Source organism: Phyllopteryx taeniolatus, chromosome 6 (genome assembly GCF_024500385.1).
Source record: "Phyllopteryx taeniolatus isolate TA_2022b chromosome 6, UOR_Ptae_1.2, whole genome shotgun sequence".
Classification (NCBI taxonomy): Eukaryota; Metazoa; Chordata; class Actinopteri; order Syngnathiformes; family Syngnathidae; genus Phyllopteryx; species Phyllopteryx taeniolatus.
In genome coordinates this window covers 17,830,804-17,858,161 of record NC_084507.1, presented here as the reverse complement: position 1 = coordinate 17,858,161, position 27,358 = coordinate 17,830,804, and the positions used below count along the sequence as shown (strand labels likewise).

General features: G+C 39.7%; 2 protein-coding genes across 6 annotated transcripts in view; both read left to right on the top strand.

The window, feature by feature from the left end:
• Positions 1-987: 987 nt before the first annotated feature.
• On the top strand, positions 988-21,616 carry slc2a3b (solute carrier family 2 member 3b). Of its 2 annotated transcripts, XM_061775743.1 has the most exons (12): positions 988-1,142; positions 1,242-1,341; positions 6,876-6,983; positions 8,189-8,349; positions 8,420-8,660; positions 9,852-10,014; positions 10,117-10,304; positions 14,780-14,884; positions 14,972-15,073; positions 15,870-16,073; positions 17,082-17,380; positions 20,307-21,616. In XM_061775743.1, the coding sequence occupies exons 2-11, from the start codon at positions 1,318-1,320 to the stop codon at positions 17,340-17,342; spliced, it is 1,557 nt and encodes a 518-aa protein (XP_061631727.1). In that variant the 5' UTR covers positions 988-1,142; positions 1,242-1,317; the 3' UTR covers positions 17,343-17,380; positions 20,307-21,616. The 2 variants fall into 2 exon arrangements, with proteins under 2 accessions (XP_061631727.1, XP_061631726.1); XM_061775742.1 differs by lacking the exon at positions 20,307-21,616 and having other exon boundaries at positions 17,082-19,715.
• Positions 21,617-22,223: 607 nt separating this feature from the next.
• The window catches only part of ephb6 (eph receptor B6), a 54,246-nt gene continuing 49,111 nt past the window's right edge, over positions 22,224-27,358 (top strand). For 2 of the 4 annotated variants that reach the window (XR_009788854.1, XM_061775740.1), the window contains exon 1: positions 22,224-22,707. Coding sequence is in view for 3 of the 4 variants with exons in the window: in XM_061775740.1 (XP_061631724.1) it covers positions 22,602-22,707 (106 nt within the window). In the remaining variant the exon portion in view is untranslated. The remainder of the gene's footprint in view (positions 22,708-27,358) is intronic. The other 2 variants (XM_061775741.1, XM_061775739.1) reach the window with 1 other exon arrangement.

The window sequence follows — 27,358 nt, the reverse complement described above, 5'->3', positions numbered from 1 at the left end:
TTATGGCTTCAATATAATTAGGGGAATTTAGTGTACATCTGGGTGATTTATATGGATACTTGTTTTTACAGAAATTGCGGTTTTCCCCAGATTTTAGTTTGCTCCAAACATCCATTAAATCTATCAATATTTCATGAAAGATGATCAATAACATTCACTTGGACTGAAATGCAGATACATGGTCACCCAAAGTAAAGCACTACTCACTGTCTCAGAAATGGGAGTTGGCCCAGATTTTGCGCTGATGAATCAGGAAAAGTGCTAAAAGTCTAATAATAGACTGCCCCCTATATGTCAAAATTGGAACAATATCTTTAATGTTGCACAATATTTTTTGGGGGCACTTTTGTCCTCTCCGAGGGGACATTTTGCAGCACACATTGGGGCACATAGGGTAAAAAGTGAGAGGGCACGTCCCTCCCAGCCCCCCCCGTTCCGCCACCTCTGTCTGAAAGATATTTCTTTTGTTTATTCATTTATGTGCTTAACTTAAAAATGACAAAAATTGAGTTAGTCCACTCTAGTTCTCAGAGGCTCAATTTAGAGTCGAGAGTTTAGAGAATGAGGGAGGAAGAATGAGAGGAAAGTGCCTCAAGCACGGGGTGAAAACTCCACACAGAAGGGCTCCCAGATTTGAACCCCCAACCTCAGAACTGCGAGTCGGATGTGCTCACCACCCGTTCGATGTGTCAGATTGATTGGTTATTTAATGAAGAGTTGACCAAAAAAAAGGTTAAAACTTGAATGAGTTCTTGTGGATAAAAATTAACAAGAAACGAAAGAAAGTGGGGTGGTCTATTATTTTTTTCCATGACTGTAGTTTTATTCAGTAATGGTAAAAGTTCAAAATAATTCCTGGATCCAAACCTTTATCGGCATCTTTATTAAAATGTATTATAATTTTGGTGGTGGTAATAGGTTCAAAAGTTTTGGGTGTGATCTTGTCAGTAAATAAACAAGTGAGGGATACTGTGTTACTCCTCTTTAAATGTGATATTGGGAGGGGGAGATGAGAGTGTGTAGGGAAGTCGAAGGAGGAGGAAGAGGAGGAGCAGTTTCTTGTGTGTGCTGCTGTTCAAGTGAGAGCAGACCATCTCATTCTTCTGGACCACAAACAGGTCCGCACCATCCCAGGCCATCAGGTACAGTACTTGTTCGTACAGTAGGCCTCATCGCCATACACTACCATTTCTCTTCTAGCTCCATTGACATAGGCTGCTTGTTTATGTATTTGATTTCAGGTTAGACAGCTATTTGCGCAGAGAGGTGTTTTTCTGGAAATACCATTTTCTTCAAGGTCTTTCCCAAAAAGTAAAGATGGAACGCATGGAAGATGATAAGGTAGACATTTTTGTTACTTTTATTGTGTGAGTGCAGCATTTTTATTGTAGAACTGTAGTTGTTATACATAGTTTCTGCTTTGCCTTTAAACTCTCAGTCTCAGTTCCCACTGGTTTGTAAGGAAAGAGTTTTGTTTGTTTTCTGAGGCTTGGTGCATTTGAATAAGTAGCTGGTGTTCATTAAGGCACAGGGTGGCAATTCTGTAATTTTCCTTTCTGGCACAAGGAAGATGAGAGCCGAGCATTTTGGGGACATGACTAAGAGAGAGAAAGAGAGCAGGACAAGTCGCAACTTGAGCGTGATGCCTCCGTGTTTAAATGCACATTTGATAGAGCAAGGACACACAGAAGAAGAATACTCGTCATAGACACAACATTAGGTACACCTGCACCATCTAATGACATCCAGTACAAGAGCTGCATCCCAAGATTCTTAGAGAAGTAGTGGTAATTTAAACATCACCAAAAATATTAGGAACCCTCATTATGATGCTTTGATTAGCTACATATACGTTCAGGTGTACCTAATAATGTGTCTGCTTTAAGGCAGTACTTCAAGTGTTTCGTATCTTCTGGTGGTTTTTCCTTTGTAACATGTCGCACACTGTTAGGTCATCCTCAAGATTACTTAACATTTTGACATCACTCGCATTAGTGTCTAAATTAATACACACAAAAAAAGAGTGAATGTTTAGAACATCTGTCATTTTGTGTAATTTGATTTATTGTTTAGCTCTCATGTGTGATGCAGGGAATAGAAAAACAAAAGTGGGCCCACTAATATGCTCTGATTTTTGTCAGGTAGCAGTGAAATTCCCAATTACAGCAACTTAGATGGTCATATAAATAAGCAAAGATCTTCTCCCAAACTTAGTAAATGAATCCATCCATCTATTTTCCATAGTGCTTGTCCTCACTTGGGTCACAGGTCAGCTGGAGGCAACATGGACTCTTTGCCAGCCGACGCATTTCAAATTTAAAATGATAACTAGTTTTATATCAGCACATTTGCATCTTGTTAGTTCAACGCTACCATATGAAGTAGCTCCAACATGAATTTCATTTTATGTGTATTTGATGAATACGTTTTTTTGCAATTGGGTTGGACTCACTAGTTCATTTTGTAATATTAAAGTTACTATTTAAACAACCGAATCACAATTTACGTAGTATTTTCTCAACTTTTATTAACAAATGGGACTGAATTAGTTACATATAATAAATGCATTTTTTAAAGCAATTTTAAAAAGAAGTTCCACCTTCTTCGCTCAAGCCAGATGTGTGGCAACATCAAGCAATACCCTCCATGCACTATGAAGAGTGTGCGCTCCAGTTTAAAGAGGAGCCACAAGATGACAGACGTTACTTTTGAAGAAATAATACGATAGCTGGGTAATTTTGGCAGCTGGAGTGCAACTGAAAGACAGGAAATTACTGAATACGAGTCAGTTGTCAAGTGGCACAGCGCACTAGTGATTAGCACATCTGTCTCAGAGTTCTGAGGTTCAAGGTTCAAATCTCGAGTCCTGGCCTCCTGTGTGGAGGTTGCGCGTTTCCCCCCATGCTTGTACATGTACTCTCCGTGTACTTCATCTTCCTCCCTCATTCCCAAAACATGCCTATCAGGTTCATTGAACCCTCAACTCATTCATTGCCAGGCCTCCATGTTAACATGGAGTTTTTAAGATTGTCCATAGGTGTGAATGCTTGTTTGTCTGTATGTGCCCTGCGATTGGCTGGCGACCACTCCAGAGTGTACCCTGCCTCTTGTCCAAAGTCATTTGCAATAGGCTCCACCTGACCCACAACCCTAGTGAGGACAAGGGCTATAGAAACTGGATGAATGGAAGTCAACTGGCTTCTTCATCAGAGTCCACAAAGTCCAATTAAGTTACCAGTATTGGTATTTTTGAACTGGCAAGCAAATAAAATGATGTAGTCACATTGAAATATATTTTATAACCACTGGGGTAGACTCATTTAGACTCATGCATCGAAGTGCATAACAATTTGGGTTTTTTTTCGGTTACATAACACTCCTTTACACATAGCGCTACATTGCGTGCCATTCTATTGGACTGATAAAAGTCCCAGCCACTCCCCGGATTTAAAAGGCGTCACGGCGCTGGTGTAAATTTGCACGTCATGTCACTTGACAGTTGGGCAATAAAAGCGTGTCGCTGCAAGTGCCCGCGTGTTGGCTCTGCCTCCCTCTTGCACAAATTAAGCTTGAAATCAAGGGTGGGCAAACTCTTGTCTCTCTCAAGGGCTGCATTTAATTTTTAAAACAGACAGGTGGGCCAGGTCATTCGTAGATGTGGCATAAAAGAAAACAGAGCAAAAATATGTATGTAAAATTGTTTGTTTTATTAATTAAGTAATAATTGTAACTTTTAAATTGTATTGTTTATAATAGGTTGATTATAATTGATAAACATCTTATTAAAAGGTCCCCTTCCGCCATTTTTTGAATTGTATTTTTGGCAAGATTTCTCATTATTATGCGACATGTAAACGAGCTTTGCTCTGATTGGGTCGCTCATCTTTCCTAATTTAATTATGGAAAACAGCTTGGCTCTGATTGGTCCATATCTAGCTACTGAATATCTGCTTACAAGCGAATAGCAGATGCGGTGACGCAAGCAGCAGTGACGCTAGCGTCACTCTATAAGTTTAGGGCAGCCAAGCATTCATATTGACATTGTGTCCTTCGCTAATGCTGCGTTTGATCACGGAGTTATTTATACGCACGCTTCATTTGCGCCACATTGATATGCTCCTCCAACTTCTCTTCTCTTCAGCGGCTCGTTGGCACACTCGCATCTGGCGACGGTGAGCTGTGAGCGGCCTCGGCCAGCGTGACAAGTACCCCTGGCTGGTTCCTTAGATATTTTGTTTTTGTTTTTTTTCTTCCCAGTTATAATGCCCATTCCAGCCCCTCCACCTCTTCCGGCAACATTACACTGTAAGCCTCCACGGCAGTCAGCGGGATGCTCGTTCCCCGTTAGTCTCATTGTGAAACACAATTCATCAAGCGTTGGATTGTTGGTCCGCTAATTGGGAACGTGATCTGAAAATTAAAAAAAGGGGGGATATTTTGAGGTTAAGCTCGTCATCCGCTCCCAGTCATTTGAATTGAACCTGCCGCGATGATCATCACTGGTGACCATGACCGCAAGCTTTGGAATTTCATCCACTGTTATGTCATAAATTATGAATATACCGGTAGTTAAGTATTGTTGTAAAACACAACATATGTATACTTTATAGACTTTTTTTTTATGGCTTGGCGGCAGCTGAGACTCACTCGCTTAGAACCCGGAAATACAGTGTTGCCTGAGTTGAGTGGGCGGTAGCAACCACAAAGTGAGCAGGTGCTTGGATATTAAACTGCATCACACTGTTGGCGATTTCAAATCCACCTGTTTCACAAGCCTTATGCCGTTTATTGCCTTTTGCATTCAACCGACAAACCGCATAGATGTCAAACTTAAACCATTTCACAGAATCATTTTGACCTATGTTATGCATAAACAGCAGAAATAATTGGATTCTGATTGAAGGGGGCCTTGTAAAATTGTTTATTAAAATTTTATTATTTAGAATAAATATAAAAATATTTAATTTGAAAAAAAAATACATACATTTTAATTAATACATTTTAGGAATAAACAATAAAAGTTATTGCAGCAGGGCGATTGTACTTAAAAAATTATTGTTAAAAATTTAAAATAAAGAGTTCAATAAAAATGTACCTAAATAAATGTTTGAAAACAAACAGTTCACCATGATTAAATGCAAATAATTGTACTTCAAAGTTAAACACAACTGAACTGTACTTAACAAATTTATTGTACTGAATTTTTAAAATGTTTAAGCCACTGTAACATTATGCACATTTAATTGGCGTACCACTAGAGGGAGCCCAGGTACGGCTTGAGAATCGTCGCTTTAGATGCTCACTGAGCTGAAGTCTCAGGATTAGCTTATGCATCGCATGCTGCTGGTCTGACTGGTTTGATGTTTTGACTTTTAAGGCATAGTTTTCCAGAACATTTTGGTTGAGCTACCAAATTGCTTTAAAAAAAGTACTTTTGCAGCTGTGCCTGTCGTTAGGTTGGTAAGTTTGTATCTCATTCAAACTTCTTGTTTGCCGTTCTCGTAACACAAACGTACTGTACTTTGTTCCTCTCTGTGTGTCTCTTTAGGCTGTGTGGAAACGTTTCCTGCGTTCCCTCACTGACCACAAACATTGATACAATATGTCAGCCATGTCTGACTCGTGACGAAAGTCGTTTCAAAAGAAGAGGTTGCAATATTCCTCTTTGATCGGATGATGACATCCACTCTTACACTGTAGCTACCGTATTACAATACAGTTATTCTTCACTTCTTCTGGTGTGTTGTTCTGGTTTGCAGTCATTTGCTTGGTACCTGATAGACGAAGGCACTGCATATTTCTCTTGGGGGTGCTTTCCCACATTGAAGTAGACTTTTGAGTCAATGGAAGAACAGAGAGTTTGTTTCAGCAGCGGGAGCCTTTTATTTTGATACACTTTGTTCCCTAGGAACACTCAGATATGAAATACTTTCTGCTATCTGCATAGATAGCAGCTTTGAATTTATTTTTTAATAATTTCAAGTTAGATATAAAGTGGATTTCCAATCAATTATTGGATTATTGTGATTGTATTATCACTTTGTTGCTGTTTTTCAGCTTTTTAAATTGTTTTAATGTATTTATTTTTTTGTCTTCTTTTTCCAAGAACACTAAGTACATTAAGCAGTGGTCTATAGATGTATCCATCCATTATTTTATTTGGAGAGACGTCTTCCTACATTTAATTGTACAAATGCAATTGGACTGCAATTTATTCCATGTTATTTAACAATTTATTTCTAATAAAATTTAATATTTTTGCGCATCTTGTCTTACTTTATACACCATCAGTGTGTAAATTCTTAAAATGTACAAATGTAATGTAAATTCTTTAAATATTCACAATAAATCTTTGAACAACTGGAAATAAAAATATTCAATATAACATGAATTATTAAACAAAATGTGTCTTTACATAACATTTTTAAATTGTACAAACCATACAATAAGTGATGTAGTCTTCTCAAAGTGAAACTTTGAAGGATTGTTGTGCATTCAGCAAATTTCTGTTGAATTATCTCGTTATTGTGCACTAAGCCTGCTTTACTTGAAAACAACAGAATTCCGTTTCAGTCCCTGCAGGTGCTTTTCACTGTAGAATTCCCAGCAACACAGCAAGTGCTGTAGTGCCAGTACAAGCAGGTTGAAAAGAGACAGTGAGAACGGAGATGTGGAAAAGGCTCATTGTGCGTGTGTGACGGGTGCCCAGTGTTTCCATAAACAACAAGTGCTTTGTCCAAAGGCAGGAACATTCCACATCCACTGTTCAAACAGAGGCCATTCTTTTAGAAAATGCATCCATGCGTTGTTTTCATCTTATCCTTTTCCAATTTCTTCTCCTCCCTCCCTCCCTCCATCTCACTTTCCCAAAACAGCCCAAGCAGAAGAAAATCACCTTCTACCTGCTCTACTGCGTGTCCACTGCAGTCATCGGCTCGCTGCAGTTTGGATACAACACCGGGGTCATCAATGCACCTGAACAGGTGTGTGTTTGCGTTTGCTTGTGCCACGTGCAAACTTTTACCGGCCTTTTTATGTTTCAATGTAGAAAACCCACTCAACATCCAACATTAAACCAGTCATGGGCCAAAAAATTAGGTACCGCTTCGGCAACAATTCTGTCTGAAATACAGCTACAGATCAGTTTTTTTTTTTTTTTTAAATAATTTTATGTAATTAAATACATTTAATTACATAAACATTGTTCAATCTCTATGTGATTTACTTTGAATAATTGTACCCCCCCCCAACTTTTGTTGTTGTTGCTTTAAAATACATTTTTACTCTCATAAATTTTGTTTAATAATAATAATAATAAAATTATTGTCATTACTAGTAGTAGTAGTCTTATAATAATACAATTATTATAATTGTTCTTATGATTATTAATTCTTACAATTTAAGTAACATTTTCAATATTATAATGACCTTACATTTTGAATTACATGTATTTTTAATAATATATTGTAAGTAATATATTTAGTATAATAATAGTGATACAAAATGATAATGAAAATGTGTAAATTTTAAAACATTTTTGCAATTGTATATATTATTATTATTATTATGATCGTTATTATTTTTCTTTTTATTAATTATACACTTCTAAATTATAATTATGGTAAAACAGTTTCCATTATTTTCATTAGGTTTTATGTCCTATACTGGTGAAGCTGATCTTACTGGGAGCTGTCTCTAATATTTTACCTCGTTTAGCTGCATAATAGGAGCAAAATATATGCAAAATAAATTTTCATTAATACGTAATTGCAGTTTAACATGTCTGTAAACTAATGCAATATTAAACCCAGTGATTCTGTTTGCCAAAGGAAAATGTAGCTACATTTGGTAGCAAACGCTTTAGAATTTTGCCTTTTTTTTTTTTCATAATTTCTGAAATATTATTGTATCTCCATATGTGTAAGTGTACTTAATGAAAAGTGTAGATGCAAGTGTCCATGTAATAATTATTTCAATGACAGTGTAAAATACACTGAACAAAAATATAAACGTATTTTTGGGAATAACATCATGTCAGGTGTTGTCGTTTATTTTTTTTCTGGCCTGTACACAGAGGGCTTTACTCAAACTATGCTGCCACCATGTGGATTGATGAATACTAAATGCATATTGTAAGTTCTTAATGTTAAATGGCAACCCTAAAAAAATGTTGCTGGGACGTTAACAGAAACTGCGCAGGTTCTTCCAAAATGTGTCCCTGGAGCGCTTCAACGAGCCCTTCAGCCCGGGAGCCACCACCATGGTGTGGAGTTTTGCCGTGGCCATCTTTAGCGTGGGCGGCATGGTGGGCTCTTTCAGTGTGGGGGCCATGGTCAACAAGTTTGGCAGGTGACAACTTCACATTATTTCAAAAATGTCACAATCACAAAACGTCACCTTTGACTGCCTTCCTGTCCAGGAGGAAGTCCATGCTGCTGGCTAACATCCTGGCCCTGCTGGGTGGGGGCCTGATGGGACTGTCCAGCCTCAGTCGCTCTTTCGAGATGGTCATCATAGGACGCTTGATCATCGGCGTCTTCTGCGGTCTGTGCACAGGACTGACGCCCATGTATGTGGGCGAGCTCGCCCCCACCGCCCTCCGAGGAGCCTTTGGTACCCTTCACCAGCTGGGCGTGGTTATTGGCATCCTGGTGGCGCAGGTATGAGAGCACAACCGGCACTTAAATAGAGGTGCAACAATGAATCGATTAATCGACAACTATTTGGATTAATTGTTTAGAAACCATGTTTAACATAAAATTTAAGCTTTTTAACAGTAAATATTCTCAGATTTCTGTCACTTGTCATAAAAGCAGACTGATTATTTTGTGTTTAATCAAACTAAGACATTTGCAAACATCTGCTTTGACTTGGGAATGATCAACATTTTCCCATTTTCTAACATGTTATAGACCAAACCAGTAACTGAATCCTAATCATTTGTTTGTGCATTTTCTGCACAGTCCATTTGAAATAGTTTCCTGTATTAGAATAAAGGGATGAATATTTTAAAAGAAAATGTTTTTTATCCGATTCATCGATTAGTCAAAAAAATTATAATCGACAGATTAATCAATTATTCAAATAATCGTTTGTTGCAGCCAGGGCTTGACATTAAGGTTTTTGGTCAGCAGCCACTGTGGCTACTGGTTTCCCAGAGCTGCTAGCCACATTATTTAAACAAGCCACAATTGTATTGTGGCTTTTTTTAAAATGTGTTTTATTGTAATTTCTTTCCCACCATCGAAATATAACCTGTCATGATGTGCAGTTAAATGGAATAATGTTGACTGTGAGACTGAAAAATACATAATATTTAAATAACTAATTCAATGCCAGCCATATTCAAAACACAGTGACCCATCCATCCATCCATCCATCCATCCATCCATTTTCTGAGCCGCTTCTCCTCACTAGGGTCGCGGGCGTGCTGGAGCCCATCCCAGTTATCATCGGGCAGGAGGCGGGGTACACCCTGAACTGGTTGCCAGCCAATCACAGGGCACATACAAACAAACAACCATTCGCACTCACATTCACACCTACGGGCAATTTAGAGCAATTAACCTACCATGTTTTTGGGATGTGGAAGGAAACCGGAGTGCCCGGAGAAAACCCACACAGGCACGGGGAGAACATGCAAACTCCACACAGGCGGGGCCGGGGATTGAACCCCCGTCCTCAGAACTGTGAGGCAGACGCTTTAACCAGTGCCGCCACAGTGACCCATATTGCCTGTAATTTTAGAGCATTTTGACTAATCTTTCAAGACTGACAGAATATTGTGCTCTGTCACAGCCGCCACTGCACACAATTTTGACAATGTGTGTGTTTTTTGTTTTTTTTAATAGATATTTGGTCTGGAGTCTCTTCTGGGTTCTGATACTCTGTGGCCCATCCTCCTGGCCATGACTGCTCTGCCTGCGATCCTGCAGAGCATCATGCTGCCCTTCTGCCCCGAGAGCCCTCGATACCTGATCATTGTCCTCAAAGAGGAAGATGAAGCCAGGAAAGGTCCTGACCCACAGACGCACACCAACATACACAACCTCACCTTAAGTTTTCATTCATATTCCCTTCTCACTCCGATTCCTACTACTATTGTCCCCCCTGCAGCGCTGGTGCGTCTGCGTGGCTGCGAGGATGTGAGTGACGACATCGACGAGATGAAGGAGGAAGGGATGCGGATGGCCATGGAGAAGAAAGTCACCATCCTGGAGCTTTTCCGCTCTCACAACTACCGGCAGCCCATCATCATTGCTATCGTCCTGCAGCTCTCTCAGCAGTTTTCGGGCATCAATGCAGTGAGTAGGCTTGCAAAGGGGTGGACAATTTCTTCCATAGGAATTCGTGGAAATTAACTGGAAATTTAGGGGAATTTTCTGAAGTGGTATCATATTAAAGCAGAAACATAAACATTTTGTTTGCTCATAAGCTGACATCCATACAAAATAGGTAGCGCTCCTTGCCCCCATGTGAGGGCATTGCAGTACTGTACCTTAATAGCGCCATTCTTTTTCACTTCACTCGAACGGTGGCATATCCAAAGCTTGCGCCTACCTCAAATTTTGGCTCAAAACACAAAGCAAACATCAACCAAGCGACTGCTCGTAGCCCAAAAAACTTGTAACTTGTGACTTGTAAGTCAAGGGACCACTGTACAGTGAACCCCCATAATAGTGCTGCTGCAAATAGTGAAAATCTGTGAGTAATTGAATCCCCCAGAATTGCCTATAGATGCTGCAAAATGGGAACAAAGCAATACCTTTGTTGAAATTAAGGTCCTCAACTCACTTTAGCATAGTACCTTGGCACAAATATGCCACAATCTGGCAGCAAAACACTAATTTTGTCTAAATAAAGCTCCTCAACTTCAACATACTGTGGTTCCTCAGCATCAAGATGGCAGCAAAGCACTACTTTTTTTAAAATGAAGCTCCTCAATTCACTTCAACATAGTTCCTTGACACCAAGATTCAACAAGATGGCAGCAAAGCACTATTTTTGTCTAAATAAACTCCTCAACTCACTTTAACAAAAAAGTCAAAAGGTTCCTCTGGAACAAAAAACTGGACATTATCAGTACAGAGGGCTGAGAGAAGCCAAGCACACAAAGGTGGAAAAACCATTGCTTAAGAGAGGAGGGGGGCTTACGACATCACCTATCTCCCACTTAAAATGCCGTCCATTCCAAAGAAATTCTGCCTCCAACAAACAGCATGGCCACCTCGACTATTAGGTAACTCCATGATCGCCTACAATTGAATGGAATATTAATGAGGGAGTTTCAACTCAATCACTCTGGTGGACAGCCAGGTGGTTTAACGGCTCTCCCCTTTTCTTTGCGTTCCAAAAAAATGAAACGTGGTATAAGTTGGAGCGTAAATAGTTGGGTTTTCCACACAAACACTGGCTAGTGCGCAATGATGCAACAGTTACCTTGAAAAAGTAACTTAGTTACTTTACTGATTACTTGAGCTTAAAAATAACTTAGTTGGTTTACTGATTACTTGATTTCAAAAGTAACAAATTTCGAAAAAAGTAACTTTTTAGTTACTTTCAGCAGCTGCCAAGTGGCAGGAATATATAAATTATCCACAGTACAAAAAAAGCATTAGCTTAACTGTACCTATTACTTGGTAATATACGCCACACAAGTTACAGAATGATGTAATCAACATGAACCATCCATCCATTTTCAACAACACTTATCATGGTTAGGTTCGCGGGGCGCTGGAACCTATCCCAGCGGACTTCACACTCACATTCACACCGTCACTGAGTGGGAACTGAACCCGCGCTGCCCGCACCAAAGTCAGGCGAGTGTACCACTACACCATCAGTGACTTTCAACATTAATCAATAACTTCAATATTAGTGTAGTTGAAGCGACATTAAATCAATTTAGTGCAGACTTGACATGCCAACATAGTACAGTAAACAACGTAAACAAGCACACCATTCTCAGTACACTGCCGATTGCGGTCCATGAAGGCAACTGTGTGTGTGTGTGTGTGCATGTGCGTGTGTTTGTGAGTGCTCGTACGTAGAGGTGAAAGTGAGTGACACACACACACACACACACACACACACACACACACACACACACACACACACACACACACACACACCATTACTGCCACCACAGCAAATTTTGATGCGAAGAGCTAGAAAACATTTTTCTTACTACGTGATGTCAGCCGTGCAGCGCGTCAAACCAGCTCACAGTCTGGATTCCAGATCAAGTTGAGAGTTCTCACTTTTCATTGTAAATATTATTTAAGCTAAGTATTGTAAGTCCTTCAATGAGTCAGTCCTTACCCTCCATGACCAATTTATTGACCGCGCATGTCTGTATGAATAACTAACCCACAATGCATTGCACGTTTAATACGCCAGTAAAACTGTATTTTTAATGTGTAAATAAAAAAAGTAACAACAATAAAATACACTTTTTACGAAGCAAAATAACGAAAGTAGTGTGGCAACGGGGAAATTGTGCATTTCTTTGCACTTTACACTGTGCATTTTGTAATAAACAATCACTTCCCAATCGCTTTCTTCTATTTGTTGAAAAGAAGAGCGGTCTTGGTTTAATGCTTCTGCACATTTGGACGGCTCTTTCTTCGAATCACCAGCTACAAATTTATATTTAGTGAGAGACGTTGATGATGCAAAAGTAACTATTGTTGGTTTGAAGAAATAACTGTAGTCTAATTACTTTCCTGGGAAAAGTAACGCATTTGCTCATTACACAAAATGGCAGTGCGTCCTAAGCCTTGTTGCATGAACTGATGAAGCCTCCTCAGGTGAGAGGCAACAGGCATACTTCAACATAGTTCATTGGCACCAAGATGCCACAAGATGGCAACAAACCACAGCTTTTTTTTTTTATAAATAAAGCTCCTCCACTCACTACGACATATTTCCTTCACACGAAGATGCCACAAGATGGTAGCAAATCACTACTTTTGTTTAAATGAAGCTCTTCAACTCAATTTGTCATACTTTATTGCCATCAAGATGCTTCAAGGTAGCAGTGATAGTTTTAGTGCTTTAGTCTGAGCACAAAGTGAAACATGGAGGATAGGTTTCCCCAAAAATCCACAAGCATGTGAATGTGCGAATCACTAAACGCAAAAATGCAGGGGTTCACTGTACTTGCATGAAATCTGTGTCTTAGTCCAAATTATGCTAAAATGGATTTTCCCCAACTATATTTAAGTAACCTACTAATTATCAACCTTCAGTTTTGTAACTTACTGGCTTATTCCCATTAATTTCCATGTCAAGTTCCAATTTTGAAAATCCCCAGAATTTTTCAGCCCTGTTAGCGGCATAATCACCCAGGATCCTTCTAAATGAAGCGACTTAAAGGAGCGTCCCCCTGAAACGATACAAAATTACTCATGACAAGCGCATGACAGAGAATTCTGCTTGGCCTTCGGGCCGTGTTAGATCAAGTGGAATAATCGCAGCTTTTTGAGGGGTCAGCAGAGACGAGCACGGCATTTATAATGGATGTGTTAATAAGGTCATGGAACCAGGCTGACTGGACGTGTTTGTGGCTGCTGACCACAGCGCAACCCGCAGCGAGAGGCTGTGACCTCCACCCTTTGTGACCTACAGTTTATCACTTAGTAGGGAAGCAGTAGGGTATTTGTTTCCTGTTAGATCACCTTTTGTGCTAACCATGAGTTCAACATGCTGCCCGATGTTTATCCATCCATCCATTTTCTACACCACTTATCCTCACTAGTGTCACGGGTATGCTGGAGCCTATTCCAGTTAACTGCAGGTGAGAGGCGGGGTACACCCTGGACTGGTCGCCAGCCAATCGCAAGGCACATATAAAAAACAATCAGTCACACTCACATTCACAGCCATGGGAAATTTTGAGTTTTCAATTAACATGCCATGCATGTTTTTGGCATGTGGGAGGTAACCAGAGTACCCGGAGAAAACCCACGCAGGCAGGGAGAGAACATGCAAACTCCACACAGGCGAGGCTGCATTTGAACACGGGTCCTCAAAACGGTGAGGCAGATGTGCTAATCAGTCAGTCAACGTGCAGCCCCCAAAGCAAACAGAAAAATGAAAAACTAAATAAAACCAAAACAGATTTTAGAACAAAGCCCTCTCAGCCTTGGTTATATGCACACAGCAATGTTTTTGCGCCAGAAATGGCGCCACTTACAGGCTGGAAGTCAGACAAGCTGAAGCATTTTTACACTGGAAGAAATAATGTACTATATGTATTCGCAGGGTATTTATTGTAGTAGCATAATTGTGTGTTTGTGTCTGAGATCTTGTATGACGAGGACCATGTCAACAGCCAGGAAGCAACACGACTGCTAAATACATGATTCTTTTGCAATTAAAAATCATTCCTAAGTGTTGTTTTTGCTGGATTTTACAATGAAAACACTTTAAGACGTCCGAGGTGTGACAAAAAGCAAAAAAATATAAAAGCATCGAAGGTACTGTTGCATAAATGCTGCTTTTCACAAAAAGCTAATTATCTCCATATTCCGAGACACGACCAAAAAATGAAAAACCTACCTATGTCTCACTGCATATAACAAACGAATGGAGAGGGGTAGGATCAAGCTTTTTTTCCTGCTGAAAGAAGAGAGTCCATGCTTTAATTTGGTATATTTGGGATGTACATAATCATCGAACACAATATCCTGTAGGCCTTGAAAGATAGGTCAAAATCCTCAAAAATGGCTGGCACCGAATGATTGAACTTTTAACTCTATTTTATTTTATTTTTCAGGTCTTCTACTACTCCACGGGCATCTTTGCTACAGCAGGTGTAACTCAACCCATCTACGCCACCATTGGAGCTGGAGTGGTCAACACCGTGTTCACTGTCGTGTCCGTGAGTGTTGGATGTCATATTTGTCGTCCATTTGAGTGTAGTTATTATTATTATTGTTTTTAATCAAGCTTTTCTTATTTCTTCCAGCTCTTCCTGGTTGAAAAGGCAGGCCGAAGGACCTTACACCTCATAGGACTGGGTGGAATGGCGATTTCTGCCTTGGTTATGACCATCTCCCTCTCTCTGGTGGTGAGTGACAATTGCATGAGTCCAGTTCAAAACAGCTGATGATGTTTAGGTGTCACAGGGAAGATGGAGCCTATGCCAGCTGGTCGGTGTCAGTAACAGGACTGACATTGCAGCCTCTTTCATGACATTTTCGCAGCCCGTCGCCCTGGGTAGTCTACTCATAGGCATATAGTCCTTATCCTCTGCGAAGAATGACTAATATTATTGTGGCTTGCTGAGGGCCACCCGTTTTCATGTATATCTGTATGTCTTTATTATATTGCAATCAAGTGGCCAAGGCGTGCACACTAGAAGGAGCAGCACAATGTCCAAAAATGAGCCCAAAAATTTAGATTCTTTACATTTGATCATGTCGTCATTACTGTTAGTAAAGTACAATATTATCGAGTACCATTTTTCTTATTTAAAAAAAAAAACATTACAAAAATGTTTGTAGATTAACCAGCAATTTTTTTTAAATTAACATGTTAATTAATTATGTTCATTCATTTCAATGGGGAAAGATGATTTGGGATATGAGTGTTTTGAGTTACTAGCCACTGAACAAATTCAAACTTGTAACTCAAGGCACTACTGTACCACTATGCCACTTTAATAATTATAATGATAATGGTTTTAAATTTTTTTAATAATGAACCACAGTTAAAATTTGTGAATTCTTTAAAATTCCAAGTATTTTACAGTTACCTATAAATCATCATAAGTTTTTAATTTGTGGTGCTTATTTTGGATAGGACAATTCTACTTTGTATTATATTGTATTATTGTGTTGACATTTTGCTCTCCGTCTGAGCAGAAAACAAGCCCATCTCTGAGCTACTTGGCCATCGTGGGCGTCTTCGCCTTCGTTGCCAGTTTTGAGATGGGTCCTGGTCCCATCCCCTGGTTCATCGTGGCCGAGCTTTTCTCCCAGGGGCCTCGACCCGCCGCCATGGCCGTTTCTGGTTTTTCCAATTGGACCGCCAACTTCTTGGTGGGCCTTGGATTCCCTAAACTGGAGGTACACATTCACACACAAGAAGATATAGTCAGTGACACTAATAGTTCTAGGATCAGGGGACCTCCAGGGGTCCGTCAGCTGTAGCTTGGGGGCGGGGCCAATTATTATTATTTTTTTATATATAATTATGTTGTGGCATTTAAAAAAACAACAAAAAACAACGCATTCCTGCATATGGGGACTGGCGCACAAATAAAGCAAGCATAATGAACCAATTATTCCTCCCGACCTTAGCTTCAGGGCCAGTTAAAAGCTTTGATATGATTGTGAAGTACCATCACATAAATCTGACATCCCTGCATGAATCTTTTTTTAATAGTAGTAGTAGCAGTATGTATGTATGTATTATTTCAGGATTAATCTTTCAGGATCTTTTCAGGCATATCCAATGGAGACCTGCATAAAAAAACAAACAAAACTTCTTATAACCACCCAATCCCCCTTTTTTTACTGATTAAAAAAATAAATAAATAAAACATTCACAGAATTTCACTATTCGCAGCTGGGCCCTGTCCCTATTCCTAGCAAATAGCGGGGGTTCTTGTAAAGGTGTCTTTTACAGGCCTTTACAACATGATGTTGGAAAACAACGCTTTATTCTCGTAACATTATTTAGAGCCTTGATACCTGAAAAAATATGTCTTTGATTGTTATGAAATTTTCGGCAATTTTTCTTGAAAAAAATATAACTTTATTATATTTCACCGTTCCCCCTGAAAAATATGAATTTGTTCTCACAACATTAGGACGTTTTATCTCTACGATGGTAACCGGTGCGCCAATAAAACAAACATAATAAACCAATTACGTATCCCTACGTTAGCTTCAGGTCAATTAAAAGCGCTGATATGATTGCGACATTATCACATAAGTCTGACATTCCTACTTGAATTGATTCATATTACAAGAATAGTTTTATTTTTTAAATTCAACAGTTCAAATATTACTTCCTTCCCATGTTAAACTTTGACTTTAATGTAATACTATTGCAACTTGTGTTTCCCTTAGGAACTCTGTGGTCCTTACGTGTTCATCATCTTCATGGTATTTCTCATCCTCTTCTTCATCTTCACCTACCTGCGGGTGCCCGAGACCAAAGGAAGGACCTTTGACGACATCGCTCAAGGATTCGCCGCGAGCGGCGCCAAGTCCTCTAGCTCCCCCGTGCCGGAAGCGGTGGTTGTGGGCCTGCCGGGGAGCAAAGAACCTCCGCCCATGTCCCCCTCAGAAAAGGTCCCCATGGTGGTTCTTCCTGCGGAGAAGCCGTAAGAGAGCCAAGTCATGTGAAGAGAGTGCGGTTAGAAAAGGTCAGTGTAATAACATCACATGCAAGACTTTTTGTAGTTTAAAACAAATCACGTTAAACAGGATATTTTTTTCCCCACTTGGAAATACCAAAATAATTAACTGAGGTCCTTGCAAGCCTGTTTAAACGGAATTGCTGGCCCTTAACAGTTTGTTGACATTCCTCGCATACTGCCTCCTTTTTTAAGAGGATCAACATGTGTTCAGTGTTAAGACCCCCCGGCCATCAGCAGCGTTAGAAGGTTGCTGGATTTGAGCTTTTAGATATTGAGGTCAAGCTCAGAAAAGCCAGGCTGACCCCAAAAACACTGATGGCAGGGATTCTTCAACCACCACCACCACCCCAACCCCTACCCCCACCGCCCCACACCCCCACTCCACTGAGATGCACAGAGAAATACTTACGATAGACTTCAAATAAATACATCAAAGCAAGGTCATTTATTGCATCCTGCCGCACGGGAACCGTGTTGGGTGTGAATATATTGTGAATGTGTTGGACTTGGCTGCTAAAGAAGAAACACGATCTGTGTGAACATCTACTCCAATAAGAAACTTGATTGTGTGACAATGAGGTGTAGTTTAATCTCTTCACTTACTGTACGTTTTGCATTCAACCTGGTTGCTGTTTTTTCCCAGTCAAATAGAGCACCAAGATCCACTGCATTTTCTCGGTTTTACATTTGCAAATGTGCCTATATATATATATATTTTTTTTAACATATCCTATTCTCTGTTTTTGTGCTCAAGCCAAAGCAATAAGAGTATTGCCTTGGCGCTATCTGGTGGCCTCTTAGAGCTTACTGTGCAGTAAACCCTTTACTTGTGGATCCCTGTCTAACTAACATAAATGAAATGCTTTGCCGCCACCTTGTTGCATATATAGGCTATTATAAAGGCAGGGCGTTAATTACTCAGAGATTTTTGCTTTTTTTGTGACAAGGCTCGGTGCCTATCTCTTGCAAAAAGCGAAAACAGGGTTGTCAAACGAACGGCGCGCGGGTCAGAACCAGCCCATCGGTGGGACTAATCCGACCCGAGGGGATTGAGAACACATTAACTGCATTTTTTCAGTAAAACTAACTGTTGTTGCTAATTTTGTCCTCTGCAAGTCACACTGATGACCACTTAAATGATCACTTACCACTTAAATGACATTCTGAAATTGGGGTGTGGCCCCTGAACTAAAATGAGTTTGAGCTAAAATCTGTAAGTAATTGACTCCCTCCTTTTATAATTTCCTATAGATGCCACAAGATGTCACCAAAGCACGACTTCTATTTATCAGCGCTACAGCCTGACTAAATGAAACTCATCCCCTTACTTCAACATAGTTCCTTGGCTACAGGAATTACAGTGCAGTATAAACCATTTTGTGGTGTTATCAAATTTTCACTATTCATGAGTGGTAGGGACCGAGCCCTGCTCTGAAAAGTGAAAAATCTGCAACTGATGCCTCCCTAAAAGGGGATTATAATTGGCTACAGATGCCATAAAATCGCAGCAAAGTACTACTTTTCTATTAGACAGGGCTACGGCCTGACTAAATGAAGCTCCTGCGCTCACTTCAACATAGTTTATTGGTACCAAGATGCCACAAGATGGCATCAAAGCAATGCTTTTCAATTGGACAGGGCTTTGGCAAAGCATAAAAACAGCGACTAGGTGAGTGGTGCGAATGGCGACTATGTGGGGGAACAGTGTACACTCAAGGCCTACTGATTCAATCAATTCAGTGATGTCACAGGTCAGTGAAGAGATCCATGAAAAACACTAGCAACTTGTATTTATGTCAATGGTTTCAATGCACAAAAATGAGCATTTATTTGTTTTTAATACTGCTGCAGTCTCAATAACAACTTTAACAGTTGAACGGAACTTGCGCAGCGGGGTTACATTTGCACTTTGCCGTGTCAGACTTTTATGATTACTGTCTAAAGCACTTGCTTAATATTAATCCACTGGAAACGTTCTACCAATTTATGTGGTATATCGAAATGCAACCTACCCTGCAAGATCCTTTTGTTGGCTGACATGTCATTGAATGTTTAAGTTCACTTATATTGGCCGTTCATTGTTATCTAGGGATACCTAATATATTGATAAGCGTGTACATTTGTTCAATGCTCTTATCTTTCATGCACTTCTGTCTTTGGACTGTTACTATACTGCTCCTGAATGCCACTATATTTGCCAGCCTTCATTATGTATATTTTGCTCTGTTTGAATTTTTATATCGGTAAAAGATAAGTGTCAAGTGGGTGTGAGACGCTTTGAAATGAATTTAATTGAATGGAAATAAATATGTACAGCTGTTTACAGACTGTCTGACTTGAATGTGTGCATAATCTGTGTCCTGCTTTGATTCAATGAACCAAATGTTTATCACCATGGATTTTTAATGTGTGTGAGTGGTCCGTTTCGGTCCTGTTTGTGTGTGTGTGTGTGACAGCACCGCCTGCTCAGCAGAGCGACCCAAAATGGCAAATAAAATAAAACCAAACAAAAAGTAGGTTCAGGCCGTGTGATAAATTATGAAGCACGAGCAAGAGTTAAACCTTTTTGCCTTGCTTGATGTTTGATTATGTTGATGTTTTCGCAAGGCAAGGCAGACTCCCTCTTGGGTCATGCAGCTCTCAAAAGCTAGTGCACTTAGATATGAAGATTGGCCTAAAATCTATGTACTTTAATAGTGATTATTTGAAGAAAACATTCCTCTGTTCCTACTAATCATGCTAAATTATACAGTTTATCTAAATATATTATTTGTTTTCTCACAGGATCCCTTAATTTTAAAAATAAATAAAAATAAATAAATTCTCTTCAGACCGGCCTTTTTTGTATTTTGAGTGTATTTTATTATTTTGTTTTCATTTGTATTTAGTTTTATTTGTCTTGGTTTTACATATTTTGTTTTTCATTTTTCAGTTTGCTTTGGGGGCAGCACGGTAGGCGACTGATTAGCACATCTGCCTCACAGTTCTGAGGACCCTTGTTCAAATCTGGCCTCGCCTGTGTGGAGTTTGCATGTTCGCTACGTGCCTGCGTGGGTTTTCTCCGGGTACTTCGGTTTCCTCCCACATTCCCAAAACATGGATGGTAGGTAGATTGAAGACTCTAAATTGCCCGTAGGTGTGAATTTGAGTGTGAATGGTTGTTTCTTTATATGTGCCCTGCGATTGGCTGGCGACCAGTTCAGGGTGTACTCCGCCTCTCGCCCAGAGATAGCTGGGATAGGCTCCAGCACACCCGCGACCCTAGTGAGGATAAGCGGTACGTAAAATAAATGAATGTTTGCTTATGTTTTGTTTCCATTTTATTTCATTCTTTTGTGTGTTTGTCTGTCTGTCTGTCCATCCATTCATCCATCCTTCCCATCCTGTCATCATACAGTACTGTAAATTAACTTCTTGTCAGTAGTAGATGTTAGCAGCCCCGGTGTCCCACAGGGATCACTATTAGATCCACTGATATTAACACAATAAATGTATTTTCTGCATCCTTATTTTATCTGATCTTTTTGGGATTACAGTATAATTTTGCAAAAACAAAAAAAAATAATCCCAAGTATAAAAATACTCTGACGAGCAGTGATTTGTAACTTTTTCTATAACTTTCACCCCTAGAAAACACTTACTGTATGTTCTTGCACAGCCTAAAAATGATCTCATTAGAAGATGACTTTAATTCATTCCATAACCACATTCGTAACTAAAACACTATTCTTTTTCCCAAATGGAAGTGCTCTTCATCTGTTAAACCCCCCCCAAAAAAAGAACTTTTTGAAATGAAAGATTAGTCCTCTATATTTTACTTTATAAAAACATACAGCAATGACATAATTAGATAAACGTAAAGAATATAACTGTTTTTGCCATGTTTTGCTTTTTAATTGGCCATTGTACTGCTTCTTCAGCTCTCAAGCTGCAATAATATTTCTTTCTTCGCAGAGGATATAGAATAGGCTATATGGGTGTGAGTATTGTTATATTGTCTTTCTATATGTGTTGCTCCTCCATTTGTATACAAATACCCATTTTTATAAAGAGTTACAACACCGTAATACCGATGCTTTTCGTTAGCCCGTCCTTGCGTTTCGCATTGTTTGTTAGCATTAAGCTAGTCTGACTTTCTAAGGCAAAGCTATGTGGTTGTTTGAAATACACATTGTGTCATTCTTTTTGCTTAGTTTGACTGTAAACCTCAACTGTGAGAGACATTAAACAACTTGAAGCCTCTTTTTTGAAGAATTGTTCTCTAGCTGCGAAACTGCTGATTGTTGTGAAGTTGAGTTCACACATACAGCACTCGTATCTAAAATTTCTGCTCACAAGTCAAAGCAAAAGATTGTCCAGACGACGGCTCGCATGTCGAAAAACTCGGAAGTTGGGTCACTCGTATCTCAAGGCACCACTGTATATGAAATATGAGGGGGTGAAACTGCTTGATGTTGCACTAATTTCAAAACAGATTCACACCCTCTAAAATATTAGGAGCCCTTGATGTTAAGTAAACTGTACTTATATTGGAATTATTTGCTTCCTGATCCGACCCTTAACAAAAGGCACTGACAGCCCCCTAAAAAAAAGTCAAGCAATTCAGTTCATAATGATCCATTTTAGACGTAAATACCCATATTTAGGAGCCTGGGGGCCCCCTGGCCGGCTGGGAATGGGGCCATCTAACTGTGTCGCCCGGCGGGCAAACATCTCCCTTGCAAGAGTCCGCTCAAGTCTTCCTCATTGCAGTGAACTGGGGCATGAAAAGCACCGTCAACAAACTGCAATGCTGCGGGGTGACCAGTGAGTGGAGTGCGCGGGCCGGACCGAGGCCTGAGCCGAGGCCTGAGCCCTGGGAGGTAGTAAAGCTGTGGGGTCTCGTGACTTCACAAAATGTTAACATATAGGAAAAAAACGTGTGCATCATACAGACATGTGAGGGACGCCACAACATGGCGGCCGACCTTGCGCAGCTGACAGAGGTTGCACACACTATACATTTATTGAGTGACTTCACACCTCTCCTTCTTATTAACTCCCTCGTCTCCATGACGACGGCTTTTTGATTGCTTCTTTTTCTCTGTAAATATTACTGTCCCCCCTACCTCTCATCCATTCATCCTCCTGCTCCTGATAGAGGGAATAAACAGACTCCTCCCACCCCCTCCCTCCCTCTACAACACACACACGCGCACACACATCTCTCCCTCTTTCTCACTCTTTCATGCTCTTTCCCTCCCTGGCCCGCTGTCAGTGTCACTCTGTAGTGGAGATGTGGAGTGTCTTTCTGTCTCTGTGTCTCTTTCTCCGGCCCAATTCTGCTGAGGAAGGTAAGAAGTAACTTTTTCCCCATGCTCATGAATATTTCATTTTTCACAATTGTCGATCAATTGTCATGGGATGTGAGGAAGGCAGATGGGTATAAGTTACTCTTCGTGGCTCTGTGGGAACTCTCTGACAACAATGTATGGGAATTCAACTCTTTGTTGGAAGAAGTAACACGCTCTCATCTTGTTCCTGTGTGTGTGTGGTGTGCGTGGTGCCAGGTGCGTGTCGAGGCCTATCGTGCGCCAACAAACAAAAGAATATGGAGATAAGGCAGCAGGCACAAATGAATAATAAGTTGCGTAAGCCACTTCTCCCTCACTCTCCTCTGTCCCCCTCAGGCCAGACCACCCTTAACCCCCACCTCCTACCCTTTGCCACTCATAAACAGAGACCCCTGCCCCCATCTCCCTGCTTTTATGGAGGCAAATGTGGTGTGTCTTAAAAAGTGCAAGAGATGCTTTATGTGAGACTTTATCCTGGGCATATGAGAGTGGGCAGACTTGAGCGATCTCAGTGATAGTCTAATGACTCAGATATCATCTGTGTGTGCGTGTGTGGGTGTATCTGTTTATTAATGTGTGTTGTGTCCTTAAAGTTGGTCCGTACACTGTGGCTAAGTTGACGAGCTCTTAAAATAAAATAAAATGAAATAAAATAAAGCTAAAACATTTCATTTGAATTTAAATGACTGTCTCATTTTATTTTATTTGTATTTTTTTATATTATACTTTAATTTATTTTTATTTATTTATTTTATTTTACCCATTTTTCATCTTTGCACCTTACATACAGTATTTGAACTATGTATGCCTTACTTTATTATTTCATTTGGTTAACATTTAGTGGGGGAGACACCTGTTCATACTGTAATTCACTTCATTTTATCTGATTTGTATCTTAGTTTTATTTCATTTACATTTTTTATATCATACTGAACCAGCACCCTGTTTTTATCCCATGTTTAATCTTTATATCTTATGTATAATATTGGATCCCTATTTTATGACTTATTCTATTACATTTTTTTTATTTGATGTTATCATATTGTATACTATACCTGCACTTTGATTTTACCTCCATACTTTGCACATAACCAATTATTTTATGTCCCCAATGTACTTTTTCTGTTAATTTACATATTATTCTTTGCCAGGACGTTGTTTTTACCCTTTTTGGATTTTTCCCCCTTACCTATTCTTTTATTTGCCTTTGGGCAATTTAATTTAACTGCACCTTGTTTTATTTTTTTTTGTTATCTCTGCACCTAATCTATTCAATTATTTTCCTTTCTAAATAATTACTCTATATATTTATTTAATTTTCCCTAAGCAATTTCAATAATTAGCAGACCCCACTGGTCTTCCACAGGGATCACTATCAAGACCAATGATAGTCGCTCTTTTAAATATCATTTGCAACTACCTAGCAACGAGCCTGTTATTGCTTTAAAAAAATGAACAAAAATAATTTGTATCCCATTTTTATACGTTATATAGAATAGTATTTTATTACATTTTTTACATCTTATTCTGTCACAGTATATACTTTACCTGCACCTTGATTTTACCTCAATACTTTCCCCATTATATCCCCAATATATCATTTCATGTCACTATGTAATTTTATTTTATAATTATTTTGTATATTATACTACCTGTGCCTTGTTCTCCCTGTTTTTTTTTTGTTTTTTTTTGCACCTTAATGTCATTTAATTTAACTGCACTGTTTTTTGCAATTTATTTTCATTTTTGCACATTGAATATGTACAGTGGACCCCATTATTCGCGGATGACCACGAATCACAAAAATCTATAAATAATTGACACTCTCTTATAACTGCCATGAACAGAATTTACACAAAACAATCCTTTGAATAAACAAGGGATCATGTCAAAAACGTCATCAATGAGCAGGGGATCAGGTAAAAAAAAAAAGAGAATAAGTGGGGGTTTCCCCAAAAAATACACAAATAGGTAAACTCGTGAATGCCGAACCGTAAATATGTGATGGCCAAATGTACTCTATTTATTTATTTTATTTCACGTCGACAATTTAAATGATTTGCAGACCCCAGCGGGATTCCTTCTCATGTACCTCCACAGGGATCACTATTAGGTCTACTGATGTTAGCTCTGTGAATATAATTTTTAACGATAAAGCAATGAGCCTTTTATTGCGAAAATCAAACAAAAACTAATATTTTGAAAATATGTAACCTGCTTGTAGAAGTCACATCTATCTATTTAAAAAAAAATCTCTCAATCATTGACTGTGCTTGTGTGTGTGTGTCAGCAATGGTACAAAATAGAGGTAACTTGTATGTGTGCATGTAGCCAGTCGCACATCGATCAGTGCTGGCAGCAGATGGCCTGGATGACGATGAAAGAGTGGGAGCGAGGCCACCACACAGCTCTGTGTTTGGCCTACTGACTCTCTGTCATTGAAATAAAGCTCTGCATAATACACTTGACCCAATAGCATGGGCATCCATATAAATCCATGTTGTTCGGGCATGTCTGAGTTTGTCTGCACAGGTTCTGTGTGCAACAATGTGACTGCTTCTGTGCTTCGAAACCACCAAGACATTTCTTCTGTTCTTTTGTAGCTTTAATGCACGCAAATACGACAACAGTTGGCTGCACAATCCTGCCATCCATTTCTATAGCGCTTGTCCTCATTAGCGTCACGGGTGTGCTGGAGCCTATCCCAGCTGACTTTGTCTGAGAGGAGGAGGAGACAAGTTCACACTCACATTTACACCTGTGGATCGCTTAGAGTTTTCAAACATGCATTTTTTTTTTAAATGTGGGAGGAAGTCTAATATTTTGACCATCTCAGTATGACATAGTACAGTGCTAGGGTGTAAAATTGTCCATGGGCGTGAATGTGAATGCTTGTCTGTCTATATGTGTCCTGTGATTGGCTGGAAACGAGTCCAGTGTACCTCGCCTCTCGCTCAAAGTCGTCTGTTGCGAATATACTACTTTGTGTGAGAGAGATTCAGTTTGCATGTTCACTTTTTATCAACACTTCATACTGATGGGATAAAGCCACACCGGATGCCCCTTCCATCACTTTCTGTCATGTTTGAGTGAAGCTGCAGTGATGCATAACCAGATGTTTTACGTTCATTATTTCTGTGTGTTTTTATTTTTATTTTTAATGAGACTCCCAAAAAAGGTCCTATTTTAAATAAAACAACAAGCTGCCCTGCTGAAGAAATTTCCCAAATAATCCAGCATGTCTTTCGTTTTAAGAGGGGACTGTTGACATTCTCACTCCAAGGTCATCTGGGCCAACTTTCTCCAGGAGGTTTTCTTTTTATCTGAGTGTTAATTAGGCAGATCCCTGCCCTTTCATTGGGTGTGATAAGCCGTCTTTTCAGGATCCAGTTATAGAAAATGTGTAAAAAGTAAACAAAGGACGTGCGATGCGTGACATAGTCAGTTACCGCCAGGCCAGAAAAAAGGAACCTGGTGACTGCGTGCTGCCTGGCGGGAAGGGTAGGATGCAGAGTCATCATGTTTTGGTCGGTTGTTTTTGTAACTTTTCAACCTAATGCTCATTCTTGTGCAAAACATTTTTTTTTTTTTGCTTTTAAAAAATGTAACCTTTCTACAGTGTCTGAAGTCCTCAAATTAATTGATTCACCAACTTTGATTAAGAATGAGGCCTGCAGAGAAAGCAGAAATAATTGTTTTTAATGCCCAGCTTATTCAGTTGGAAGGCCTTAAAGTTACACAATCTTCAGCCAAGAAGGCAAGGTGTTACAAGTTTATTTTTAATGATACGTTATTTGTTGCACGGAATCCAGTTGTCAAGACAACGTAAGTGCAGTAAGAACCTTGCAAGTGTATGTGAGTGCGCAGTGGAGCTCTTATGATTATTTTGGTGCTGTCCCCATTCAAAATGCAAACAAAATGAGCACTAAATGTAACAAAAGTAACAGTAAAAACTGTTCACATCAAGTGAACAGTCCTTACACATATCATTACAGAATGTATAATCAATTACAAAAGAGGTGTTGATCATACCTATTGAGCAGAAATGTTTTTGTGTTGTTAATTGGTGATTTATCAGACTCCCTCCAGAGCAGGAGATGCTCACCCTTCTGTCCTGACTGCAAATAAATGGTGCTTGTGCAAAGCCACCGCTGGCTAATTTATCCCTTACACTCCTGTAGGCTTACGGTATCTTTCTGAGCATGCCGCATCCAGTCGGATAAACCGCAAGATAATTTTTGATGACTCCCTCTGACAAGGCCATGCTTTATTCTGGAATAAGGTTAATCTGCCCCCCTTCGTTCGGCCCTGCTGCCATCTCCCCGTCTTGGCATATCGCTCGCCGCCTGTGGTTGCGCGTAATGATGGTATGGTCGAGGCTTCGTCCTGGACCGACTGTCTGTGGAGTGGAGCATCTGGAGCGGATCAAGGCCCGTTGGATCGAGGGCAAAGGACTAAATGCTTCAAAGTGCAGCCATTTTAGATGGAAATGTCAGCGTGCAGTTGTTATTTAGTGAACCTGTGAGTTCATTGCGTTTTCTAACCTTTATTGAGCCAAGGCACATATTTTACATTCAAAAAAAATCTCCAGGCACATCACCAAGCAAAAATGTATATCGTATATAGTGAAATAATGATCTCGTCTCAATTT

What these genes read in the sequence shown, in the direction of transcription:
- slc2a3b (XM_061775743.1), top strand. Translation starts at nt 1,318, where the DNA reads ATGGAACGCATGGAAGATGATAAG. An exon ending in ATGGTCAACAAGTTTGGCAG is followed by an intron (nt 8,350 to 8,419) that starts GTGACAACTTCA and finishes CTTCCTGTCCAG; the next exon opens with GAGGAAGTCCATGCTGCTGG. An exon ending in GGAAGATGAAGCCAGGAAAG is followed by an intron (nt 10,015 to 10,116) that starts GTCCTGACCCAC and finishes TCCCCCCTGCAG; the next exon opens with CGCTGGTGCGTCTGCGTGGC.